Raw genomic sequence first — 13,556 nt, 5'->3', positions numbered from 1 at the left:
AGGGCGGTACTTGCGGGCAAGGGGGCGGGGCTTCGTTGCCCCCACGTGGGGGTGGGGTTGGGGGGAGGTTTCATAATCCGAATTTTTATTTCGACTGCAGTCGGAATCCGATGAGCTAGGGGCGAGTCAGGACGTTACAACAACAAGCAGTACAAAAAACGTGATTGGAGTGCAAGTTAATAGGAGTGGGTTTCACACAACGCAGGGGATACACAACTGCGGAATGGCTCTGACCTCATGAAGTCAACAGCAAAGTCAACAGCAGTGAGCGTTGTGGTGACTGTCGTGCCGGCGTATTCAAATTAAGACGAAACCGGTCCACAATTGTGTCTTATCACTGCTGCTGTCAACTGGTCACATTTCCTCATTGCGATGGTGGCTTTAGACGAGAGGACCACTGTCGTTCTTCTGGAAGTGCTGATAGTTTGTTCCATAACGCACGTTGTTTGAAACTCATTGTTGGGAGGCTTCCACCAATTCTGCTCTGATGGCTTTTTCTCTTCACAAACTTGACAAACTGGGTTTCCAACTACAGTAACTTTTTGTTTTGTATGCCAACAGGACCTACATCTCTGATGTATTGACCTGGTCAATATATGAACCTTATGGCGGGACCCCGGCGTCCCATAAGCCCCCGGCTCTAGCATAAACATTATAATGTAAACAAAAACTTTGCTCTTTTTCACCAGTGGGTTTGAAGGATGGTGGCAAGTGTTGTCTTGTTAGACTATGCCTTTAAAACTGAAAACTACTTACCTGCAGTACCTCTATTTAAATACACTATCGAATTTGTTTTGACCCCTCTGTCAATCATCGTGTTTCTCAAGTGTGGATTTGTGAACAAACTTTGTAAACGGTAAATAAAATAGTCCGCGTTTTCAATGCGCTGTTCATATTGTAACAAGCGTTTATACCAATGTCACTCTACAGAGTAGTGGGTAGCCGCTCCTCTTATCCGCATTGATACGAGCGGTATGTGGGGACTATGGCTTAACCGCAAAAAAACCGATCTGCACAGATGCATACGGACAAGGTAATAGGATTGTCATCGATTGATCCTGGCTGCAGACATTGGTAGGTCACAAATAATAATGAAGAGAGCAGTTTCACTGTATTATGCATACCGTTATGACAAATAAAGGACCTAAGTCGTGCAGGCAGTTTGAGCAGCTTTGGATAAGACTCATAATCCTGGCCATACCCGAGCATGGAGTGCATTCGCTTGTTCAGCTCTTCTGTGCATTCATCCTCGCTGTTGTGCTTGGACACGACATCACAACAGAATGATCCGCACCACATGGGTCGCCGCGTTTATGTGCGCGGTGAGACGGAGTCGCCAAAAATAAACTAATTAATTGCTTCCGTTTATTCGGGACCCCGAGGTCCCGCCATACGGTCCATATGTATGTATGTTGAACTTCCTTCGCGCCGTACGTAACCAACTGCTAATCGGCACGGGTGGCCACGTAATAATGAATATGTTGTCTTTAGTTTGGATACTGTATGTGCCGTCTATTCAGTAAGACAGTTTGCAATATTGTTCAGATGGGTAAAATAGTGTCCTCTTAAAAAACCTCTCACAACCAAAATAAGCATTCATACATGGAGTATTTATATATTTTCCAATAGATCCACGTGGATCCAGTAAATGAGAAAGAAAATAAAATCGAGACATTCTGTTAAACCATCAAACGAAACGCACGTGGAATCTCGGTACAATGACACGGGCTCCCTGAACCATCCAGCCACCTCGTGCCCGATGTAATGCGTAGCACAACCATGGGCAAAAGCCCTGAATGCAGTCCGCCCCATTGAGTTTATTTGCAAGGTTATTTTTGATATTTTATATATATATAAAACGGTGCATGCAAGCATTACAAAAAAAAGAATAAAAGCTCAACCAAGATAACAGTGTGAGAGTAAATAGGATGGAACATTCTAAGATAAATGCAAGTAACGTATTTGAGTAATCCCTGTAGTGTTCAAAATAAGCACATCACTATTTTTAACCAAATAATTTTTTAAAAATAAACAGATCTGAATACAAAATAGACATTTTATGCAAGTGCAGAATACATTCAACAAGGGCGCAATGCTGTATAAATGTGGAGAATACTGAATTGTTCCCAATTTTGTTTGCCCAAGTGCAGTAGCTTAGAATGGGCCAAGCCACAGAAATTGTAAACAGCAAGCAGATGAGCATGTCACTTGCACGACTGCTCGTAAATACATGGCTATACAGTAATGATAAAAAATCCCACATTTCCAAAATAGAATGAAGACAGAGGCTTATACATATACAGTTATTGTCGTGTACTCTGTGTGCATTTTTACAAGCATTAACTGCATTTAACTTGTTATTTTGTAGGAAATTAAATATGATACATTGTTGACACTGTTGACAAAATGCATTTTCGGGGTTAGGATCCCACATTGGTTGTGGGGGCTTGCTTGGCAGAGTGCAAGAGATGTCCATTGTATGCAAGCCTGGGTGTTATAAAAGAGCACACATCTTTTTCTTCCTCTCTATCTTTGGTTCTGGAGAGATGACAGCCCGAACTGTTTCATCAAACACATTCTTGAGGCCACGCTGTGTCAGGGCTGAGCACTCCAAGTACTTGATTGCACCTGAATGAACAAACAAGTGAATTCCTACACTGTACCGACAACCACGAGAGCCTGTGAAGCAGTGCTGTTTACAAACGTGATCTGTATCGTGCAAAAAAACGATAAATGAAGCGTGTGCAGAGAAGCGTGCAGAGGTGCATGCTTGGAATGACACGGGGTGACAGGAACTTGAACACATGGATTCATAGTAATACATTATATTTATAAAGCACCTTTTAAAAAAGTAAACAAGATGCCGTGAATCACTAAATAATATATCCTAGATCAAGGGGGGAGGATAAAAAACGAATAAGACATAGAGATAACCATTCAAATGCTAAGAAAAGTGGGCTTGGGCAGAACACAGCTTGACGAAAAGGGTTGATGGCCAATGGACGAGGACAGTGATAGAATGGCAGCCAAAGGAGGGAATACATCAGAGGGTGCGACCACCGTGGAAATGGGACGATAGGATCTGTTCACGTGAGATTGCAGGACCGGGAGGGTGGCGATGGAATGGGAAGGCCACCCAGCCATGGATAGACAATTACTCATCGTGATGATATGCTAATAATATTTAGGCCAATTTAACAAGCCAGTTATTGCACATGGAACAGAACAAATTGGCACACACGAAATTATACAGATGAAACAAAAATTAACCATTCATGAATTAAACGATAACTCCTTAATTGTGGCAATTTAACGAGGTACAGGTTGTTCAGGGGGTGGATATTTACTTGGCTGGTTTAGTTAGTGTAATGTATGTATATTGAAGTTCTTTCGCACCGTACATAGCCAACCATGCAATCGGAGGTGCGAAATACCTTGTTTCCATGAACAGCTAACTCGACTCAACTCGTGTGAATGTGAGTTGACCTCAATTCTCCCAAATATCAAGTTGATGATGAACTCAAGTTGATGAAAAAGTAAAATTTCTCTGATTTCGGGAGTTATTCACGAAAGCTGAACAGGTCTTTACATTTCTGCTTGGCCTAACTTCTGACATGGGGAATTCTGGCCAACTCAAGAAGAACATTGTCCAGGAGAAATCTAGCTCTTGGCCAAAGTGAAGTGGCAGCTAGCTCAAGTGATTTAAAAACACATTGGAACTGGGTGGTGGGGGAGATAGGAGGCAAACCATTTTTTTATATTCATGTTTATTACCACCAATGTTGTTGTGTTATGATAATGTGTATGCATTTAATTGCTTATTTATGTATTTACTTATGGTAATTCGTTAAAAAGATAGGTTTTTCGTAGGCGAAATCATTACCCGCAAAATGTGCTATTCACGAGAATCTCTAGAATGTATCCCTCACCAATAATGAGGGAAAAATACTGTACGTACTATGGCTCATAGTAACAAAGTATACATGTGGTCCACAATTCATTTTTTGAATTGGACCACATAATGATCTGGAAAAATTCCTATCACAAGACCCTCCACCACCCGATGTAGCCTCAAATAAAAAATGGCACGCTTACATTAAACTGTAGCTCTTGTGACAAATGTCTTGGCAGATCATTAACGTGGTCCAAGCCAAAAGTGAATCATGAATCGTAATATTGGCGGTGAACACGTACGTGTTAAGAAGTGGGTGCGGACATCCTTTCCCATTGCTCACCTATCTCCTTGGCCAGACACAGTCCCTGAGCATTGGTCACAGGCTGCATGCTTTTCTCCTCGAGGTGCTTGAGAATGTCCTTGTCTTCACGCTGGTCCTGCTTGGTACCCACCAGGATGATAGGGGTCTCTGGGCAGTGGTGCCGCACTTCCTTGAACCACTGGGTACACAGCCAACAGCCGAACGTTTATCATTTTACCTTTCCTCTGCCTGTGACTGACTGCTGCTGGTGTTAAGAAAAATGTCAACTGCTTATATAGCTCTACTTGAAGGCCGTCCATAAATGACGTCACGCAATTTTGGACGATTTTTGCCCCCCCCCCCCATCGTCACACGGCGTCACAAAAGTCAGACCCCCCCCCTCAAATATGACGTCACAAAGGTCTGCCCCCCCCCCCCCAAAAAAAAACATGCTTCAAATCGCTTTAAACTATTGTCATTGTAGTGCGTATTTAATGTGCCGCTGCGCTCTGATGTTGTAAGAGAAAACATTTATTAAAAAGTCTATCTAATTAAGTAGAAGGTGTTGTCTATATTCATTTAAAGTTGCGCATTTCGATGTGACGTCACATTTCTCAAACACCCCTCGTCACACATCGTCACAAATGTCTGACCCACCCCCCCCAATAGGTGCGTGACGTCATTTATGGACGGCCCCTTGGGCGATGTTGTTAGCAGCAGAGGATGATGCAGAAAAATAATTTGACAATGTCCCCTCGTCTGTGTTCTACGCATTCACCAACCCGCACTGACGAATGTGATGAAGTATGGTCACGAACTACATACAAGTGCTGTACATCTACTGTTTCTGTATAGCGTCTTTAAATACAGTCACATTTAGTCGCTATATATTGTACATCCAATTTTCTGTTGTATTGGGTGTTTTTTTTAATGAAGCAGGAAAACTCGTAAAACAGAAACATGTGTTGGCTAAACTTAGCGGTTATGGGTTAGCATGTTAGCACTTGCGTCTGCATTCAGTTGCTCGATCCTGTATTTTGCCTGAGGATACTTGTAACTGATGCTGTTCCAATGCCGAATCAGGGTGCGCCAGATATATTTCCGCACACACACACATTAATCATACCTCATCCTAAGCACACAGATTAAACCGGAAACACTCGGTGAACTTCATGGAATGAAGGCTGTATATGGACATGAGGATACATTTGAGGGATGCGCAGGATATTCTCTTCATAATAAACGCTTTTGGGTTAGATCGCGTTATTTATAAATGTGTCGTGACCCTCCACCACCCGACACGGCCAATCGGTAAAACAAAAAGTGTCACGTTGACAAAAGACAAATAGTTCACGACTTTAGCCCATCGGTGTGTTGATAAGTGATTCCACAACATTTACAATTTTTGATATTCTCTGCTATGCTTTGTTGTGATTTTGTGTATGTAATGATTGAAACAATATCACATGTTGCATGGAAGAACTGTAACACTGTAATAATGAAATAATTTGTCTACAACTTCTGTCTTTTAGGATATAAGTAAAATTCTTGCTAATTGATGCAAATATACAGGGTTGTGTAGGTGAGAAAAATAATCATCTATTCTTGGTTTGTGCACAAAATTGCGAGGCATATAATACATTAAGCCAATTGGTATTTAAACCATTCTTACAGTGCAAAGCCATCACAAAGGTGCTATGTTTTACAGACAAATGTAGTTGGCAGGAGATTCACAGTGGGGATCGATGAAGCACCGGATGTCAGAAGGTGCGTCACCACTTGGATCAGAAAAAAAGGGGTCTTAGAAGTATGTTTATCATATCACCTTCCAGAGGTAATATTATAGGTTGGGGTGGTACACCCCAATCTGCATGTTGTGAATGGACATTCCTTTATCTCATGACGTGGATACCTATATGTAAAGATGAACACACGTGTGCAGACATGTACACCGTACTGTCTGTGGGTATGAGAGCGGCCTCAGCCGATCATAATCTTACCTGCCCAGCCGTGTCCCACATCCCCATGTTCACATGATTACCATCAACCGTAAGATTGATGACGTAGTTTTCAAACAATTGGAATGTAATAGCGAAAAGCAAGATAAATGTAAAAATCAAAGCTAGCGCATCCAGAACACTTAAATACAGCACTGTGCAATTTTTAAAAATCTGTAGCAAAGCGACAAACATTGCCCCGTAAGCAGAGCAGATGGGGAAGTGCTCCCTTCTACCGCGTGGGCCAGATGGAGGTCACTGTATGGGATATCAGACGTATTTCTGTGACATCCTATTCCATGAGTTGCCAATTTCATGTATGAACACGCATTAACTGGGTGAAAATATCAAAAATTTAAATGCCAATGCAGGATCCTCCTGAAAAAGAGTACTATGACACAGTGTGACTTCCTGGTTAAATAATTAACTTAACTTTCAAAATTAAAGAGTTAAACTGTTCCTAGAGAGATGCGAATGAATTTTTCATCTCATATGACACCAAAAGCACAATTGTGATGACATTTGGGATAATAAATTCCAAAAATTTAATATATAAAAAATATGCTGTTGCCGTACCTTTACGCGTACGTTGTCAAAGGAAGATGGGCTCACGACCGAGAAGCAAATGAGAAAAATGTCCTAAAGAAGCAAAGAGAGAGTTAGCTGCATAGTTTTACCGATCAAATAATAATCCTTACTGCGTCAGCAAGTGCAATCATGCATATACTACAACGAACCAGTACACTGAAAACACTTCAATGCTTAAGCGTATCCACAGTGAAAAATATGTATGTTATATATTGAGGCAAATTTAATATAATTTTTGTAGTGAATGCCATATGCACGGTGTCCAGGTCATCTATGAGACCTTTATAAATGTACGGCAAATAGAAAAAAGTACACCTTTTCAAACACATCGTATCACCCATGAGGCGACCTTTGCCTACAGGCCAAGTCTCATTTCTCACTCTGATGATGTAAGAAAGGACACACAAGGAGCCAGGAAGGTGGCTGGGTGGGTCAAGATTGAGACCAATGAGCCGACACCAATGAGATCCTGGCTTTGAATCTGGGTGATTAAACTGGGTTCTAAAGTGCAGAGTTGATGGGTCTCCTCGTGGTTATCAATACGCGAAAAAAATCCATCACAATAATAAATTAGGGTTTTCACTTAATTCGGCTACATTCCAGCTTTTATAAATAATAAAATATATTGGTTGGACTGCCATGCAACATATATTTCTCTGTGCATGGTGTGTGGACAAGTGCAGTGCCTACGAGTATGGATGAAATCGGTCACTTGAAAGAATCTCACTACTGTAGCTCTGATATCCCTTCCACAAACCATTCTCTAACAAATTGGGTGATGCATTTCACTACAAGAGTTCTGAATTGACACTTCGTCTCATGTAATGAAGCTGATAGCAAGCTTAGAATAACACTGGGAGAGCTCATGGTTTGTCTCTCTTCAGTACACAGGTAAAAGTATTCCCAACACTGTACATATATGCATAGATACTGATGTAAGCCAGCTTGGGAGCAATGTGACCAGAGCATTCGACGTATATTTGGCAGGCTGCAAGTTCAAATCTGTCATCATCTCTCCAGAGCCAATACAATCATAACCACTGCCTCAGAAACCATATATCCAGAGACGATTGGTGCCTGCTATGGCATGTGTCATTGGCAGCATTGGCTGATTGCTGCGCATGGAGGCGAGTGCCAAGTCACGACGTGTTACAGCAGGGAGACAGCTTAACACGGATGTAAACAATCCCTTACATAAGCGTGTGTGCAAGAACATGGGTGAGGATGTATCCACGAGTGTGGACGTGTACACCGTACCGTCTGTGGGTAAGAGAGCGGCCTCAGCCGATCGTAGTCTTCCTGACCTGCAGTGTCCCAGAGCCCCAGGTTCACGTATTTTCCATCAACCATAAGATTGACGGCATAGTTGTCGAACCTGTTTGATGCAAGCACGCCACATGTACACACAACCTCACTTCTACGGCGTGTACAGCATGGAGATGCAGTCTCTCACTCATGCGCCTCCTTTATTCACGAAAAAATGCCATGTGCTTTGGCATTTAGAGCATGCTACACAATACGCGAGTGTGTAAATTACTTTTACGCGAAACAGCCATGCTTCACGAATTGGCATTGGACTCAAGTAGCACTGCCGCCTGAGGTACACAAAAAACAGGATATCATGGGGAGAGGAATGTCTCATTATACCAAAAGAAGCGAGAACTGTTGGTAAATGTGTTGCCTTAAGTGGTAAATTATTACACAAATGACAAATAAGCAGCCCATTTCATGTTCCGGGAATACTTACAAATTTCTCAGGACAACTACCCCCCCAAAAAAGATGAACCTGGGATTACCAGGACAGTTGGTGGTAACCTTATTCTCAATGCATAATAAAACACGGCTAACAATATGAATAATGTAGACAATGCATTTTCTTCACATTTTGGTCTACAATAACGCATACTTCCACTGAAACAAAACGTTTACATGTAAAAGGTGTTTTAAATATTTTTTTGCTGCCATTGGCAAACAAAGGGATAACTCACACTGTCGGAATGTACTCCCCGGGGAAGGTGTTGTTGCTGAAGCTGATCAGCATGCACGTCTTTCCCACCGCACTGACACAAAGTGCACAAACACCACCGTCAACTCCTGTGTAGATGTTTACTTGTGAGCCCTGGCATAATTGTTAATGAACTGCACGTTCCATTTCCATCCTGGTGGATCCACGCTTCCACGACCTCAAGCAGCCTCCCACACCCACGATTCAATCAGCTCCCATGCTTCCGTGCTCTGCTCGGTTGACTTGATGTGAAATCAATTCAAACTGCCAGGACCTCTGATGAAGGTCAGCTGAAAGCATGAGGGCATGCAACAATTCAAAGGTTTTCCACATTACGCCACATATGGTGAACCGAGATAATGTTTGTTATTGTAAATGTTTTAAAAGAAATTGTATTGTTTAATTGAATCAAGAAAATTGCATTTAAATGTATTTGCTTTTTTTCTGTACACCTCTTAGGATCTGTGTAAAGCTATTGAAATGTAACATTGTCAGACAAATTGACAGTGCACTTTAGAAGTCCTGGTCTACGAACATGTCGGCCCTGCATATAACGCATGTTGTTAGTTCGTTGTCTTTGAAGAAGCATTGTCATTTGTTTTCTCACCCAGATATACTTCACAGTTGATTTCCACTGTTAAACCGAACTGCTGTGTACAGGACAAAATTCGTTTTACAAATAGACTTCAAGTACAGTCGTTACGCGCTATGCTCTGTAATATGCAGCACAAATTGGTTTTGCTACAATTCCTCAGCTTAGATCAGTGCAGCCGTTTAAATGAGCGACTTCGATGTCACGCGAACGCCTTTTCCCAAACACAACTGAACAGCAAAGCTGTTGCCAAAGCATCCTGACAAAACTTGGAAATAACACATGGAGACATCGTCTTACATATGAACTAGCACATACGCAGACCTAATCAGAAGCCAAAAAAAAATCTTAAAATGGAACTCGTGTTGTGATCATGATGCCAATCTTGCTGTAAAATGGCAGTGCGGCTTGACTGAACATGAGTCATTTGCTATCGTCTGTGTGCCTGGCATACAGAGGGCTTTGCTCCCGATTCTCTTTCCTTGTGTCAAATGCACTGTTCTAAGTGCAACTAGCAGTCCTTCCACCACGAGGTCCATTACTCTCAAATTCCCTGCCTTTGAGGTGATTTTCTCCAAGTATAAGCTTGTAGGGATGGTCACAATTCCCCATAATGAAATGGCGTATCACTATATTTACATGGCATACATATGTGCATAGGCCTCGGCAAGGTAAGGTAAGTTACCCTTTTTACCGGGTAAAAGGATAAAGGTAAAGAGTAAATGTGTCGACATGCCAAGGAGTAAGGTAAAGGATAGGGTAAAGGTAGCTCGAAAGAATTACCCGGTAGGGTAAAGGTAGCGCGAAGTATTACCCGGTAAATATGGTAACTTGTTTACCGCTAAAAGCTCCGTGGCGCAGTCCGTGGCTTACATTTACTAAGTAATATTTAAAAAATACTTTTTTTTTTAAACACGCTTTTATTAAATGTACTAGTAATGGCAGAACTCCACGACTCCAGGAAGTGGCCCCGAAGCTTTCCATAACGTCAGGGTGCCGTAGTGATTTACAACCAACGTGAGTTGACCGTGGACAATTAGACCCAAGCCGAAACAACATTTACAAAATAATGTTTAAAAATATATATATTTTTATGATAGAATATAGTATTGTCATCAGTATGACATAACTATACCAAGTTTGCAGTCGATTTGAGGATACAAGCGTGTAAAATTGAAATCATCGAGAGTATTCTATATGACTAAAGCGCTCTACCTAGCATTTACCTGTTATACACCTTTTTCATGTGTAGTACCCCAGTAATTACCCTGTAATCGGGTAATTTGTATGGGGTAAGGGTAAAAGGTAGGGTAAAGGTCGGCTCGTTGCTTTTTACCTTTAACCTTAACGAGGCCTATATAATGTGCAGCACAGCAGTTATTTTAAAAAAGCCGATCAAGTAAAAAAAACCTTGCTCATTCTTGTTCCATCACTGGTCATGAGAAGTAAATTCCATACGCATTGTAACCTGGATTTGAACAAAGACCACCGCTACAGTATGCGTATAAACAAGAAATGTATGCTTTAGCAGCAAGTGATGTGTGAGCTGTACCCAGCCGGCACGAACTGACGTTGAAAGCAGAAACACTGCTTTACCCTGAATTCCACTGTAATATCCTTCAGCTAGATTGGCGTTGGAGTGGCAGATCAGGTTTTGGAGTGATTTGTCTATGCCCCACATATGTAGGTTTCAGATGTCCAATTACAGGTAGTCCCCGAGTTACGATGGTCCGACTTACGATATTTCGATCTTACGATGGCGATACGACAAAATTGCCATCAACAACCTAACATCGTTCAAGTATGCAGACGACGGACATAATCTTGGTGAGTCCAGTACAATATACGTTACGATACGTTCAATGCATGTATGATACGTAGCTTTAGCGATTTCATTTTAAGGTTACCACGATACGATACGTTCAATGCATGTTAAAATTGTTTTTATAGCAGATAGGATTGTTCCCTGAAAAAAACGTTCTATTAAATTGCAGTTCATATAGGTAGGCTAAGAATTTACCTTGTTTTTTTACTTTACATTTTACTGTGCAATACAGTATTGTAATTAATAAATACATAAGGTATATAGTTTATACAGTACGGTACTGTAAATTGCTCTGTTTTGCTAAATTATCACCATTCTTTAAGACTCCTGGGTAGGCTTGGCCATCTTCAACTTACGATATTTTCAACTTACGATGGGGTCGTCGTAACGCATCTCCATCGTAAGTAGAGGACTACCTGTAATAGCACGCTGTGGTCAGTACATGGTTACCACAAGGTCTGTCACTCCATGGGGTAGATGCGAACAGAGCAGGTATAAACGTGTCTCTTTTTGAAATATCTCATGAAGCCTCTACAATGACGATCCGTTACCAATACACCCTGACAGCATAAACGGTATCTACACAATGTATGCAACGGATTCAGTTCACAAAATGTGAAACATTTCTGAAAAATGTCAAAATATATATAATCACTTGACATTTAATCTCGTGCTTAAAGCTATGGGACCTGAAACGAATTACGGGTGGCTCTGAGATCCCACAATATAATCTGCAACTGGAGTAAACCCCAAAGAGCGTTATGAGTGTAAGGATAAGAGGCAGAGATGTCCAACCTCCCCACCGTGTGGATTTCGCGAAAGGGTGGAAGAGGCTACCCACACTCGGCCGGACGCGAGACTTTCAAACTCGCCACGACCTTCCCATTCACACTTTGATTTTCTTGGATTTTCTGTTTGCACTTAAGTCACATATTCACTTTAAGTTGTTTTATTGTTCATGTTTTTGTTTTTTTGTCTGATTCCCGATTCAAGAGCCGAATGGCTCACAGGGCTATATCTAATAAATAAACTTGAACTTGAATATCTTGTAGACGAAACATAGGAGCCGACCGGTCGTTACGCGCTCTCAGCGCAAGCGGGTTTCACGCATCAGCTGTTCGCTCCACTTTGTGACGAGCGACTTCTCCGCTACGCTCAACCGTACAAAGGAAGAAAGACCCCCCCCCACACCACCACCACGTACAGCCGTCACAGACGTGTGGGGCAAGTGCCGTCAGCGAACCGTACGAATGCGGCGACACACTCGCATGCATTTTTATTAAAACTACGTACGCTGGAATACCATCTTCTAAATTGAAAACGCATTTCGTTAGAACTGCTTTTCATCTTTCAGTATGTCGTCCTGCCCCGCGCACAGTTGGCGACGTACGTCGCGAACGAAGTTCAACATCGACGTACATCATAGACACATCGACCGACAGCACCACCCATTACGACCTTCAACTTCACTCAAGTAATAAACCGACGGTTGTTGGCTACACACTTTTAAGGACATCATTAGACAGAGGCTGAGTCGACCTCCACACGCGCACAGCGAGAGAGAGAGAGATGTGTGTGAGACGGTGGAGAAGACGTACCCATCCCCGACCACCACACACTTGATTGCCTGCATGCCTGGCACAAGCGCTCACGCCTGGCGTGCGCTTGCCAAGCCCGTGGGGAGGGGGTGGTAGAGAACGTGGTGGGGTGGGGGGAAAACCAAGGAACCAAGCAACCAAGCCTGCGTAGTAGTCGCAGAGTCAACTGCGTATGTATCTTTAAAACTCTTGTTCACATATAACGACGGGGAAGAAATGGGAAGAGAGCACTCGAGAGAGAGGGGACGAAAGAAAGGGGCGTGTGTGTTGGAGTGGGGGTTTGTACAAGTATGCAGTAGGCGTTCACCTGGCCGGGGCAAATACCACCTGTATGCGAAAAACAACAAAAAAACTTCCTCTTGCCTTACAGAGCGCGACGCAAACTTGTTGGTTCCTGCCGCTCTTCACTGGCGTGGTGCCGGGCAACCTTCTCCGTGCACGCGCGGCCGTGACAACGCAAACGCCCAGACAATTTGCCCCATTCCCATAGCCGTAATAAAAGTATTTGTTTTTAAACACGTTCTATCGGTCACTCGGAAGCCACGTTTCAGCAGCGTTGATTCAAGACAAGTAAACTCTGGACCGAGTTCGACATTCGGTGTATCATAAGCAGTCATGCTTGCCTCAACTATTGCTGGAAAACTGCCAGATGTTCATTGGCAAGGACCTTACCGAATACACCAGATATGGTGTGTCCAAGATCGACGCACAATTATATATAGTACTCTGTAAAAATGCAATAAGACAAAATTATG

The 13,556-nt window shown here is 42.4% G+C and overlaps 1 protein-coding gene across 1 annotated transcript; it reads right to left on the bottom strand.

Moving 5' to 3' along the window:
• Positions 1-2,452: 2,452 nt before the first annotated feature.
• On the bottom strand, positions 2,453-13,037 carry LOC144932235 (ras-related C3 botulinum toxin substrate 1-like). Its single transcript, XM_078856181.1, has 6 exons — positions 12,802-13,037; positions 8,770-8,841; positions 8,039-8,156; positions 6,770-6,832; positions 4,236-4,395; positions 2,453-2,628 (listed from the first exon to the last, which is right to left on the bottom strand). Exons 1-6 carry the CDS (start codon positions 12,834-12,836, stop codon positions 2,495-2,497), a joined length of 582 nt encoding a protein of 193 aa, XP_078712307.1. The 5' UTR covers positions 12,837-13,037; the 3' UTR covers positions 2,453-2,494.
• Positions 13,038-13,556: the final 519 nt, after the last annotated feature.

This window comes from Lampetra fluviatilis, chromosome 5 (genome assembly GCF_964198595.1).
Source record: "Lampetra fluviatilis chromosome 5, kcLamFluv1.1, whole genome shotgun sequence".
NCBI lineage: Eukaryota > Metazoa > Chordata > Hyperoartia > Petromyzontiformes > Petromyzontidae > Lampetra > Lampetra fluviatilis.
The sequence above is the reverse complement of the archived record's forward strand: the minus strand, read 5'-3'. Positions and strand labels throughout refer to the sequence as shown.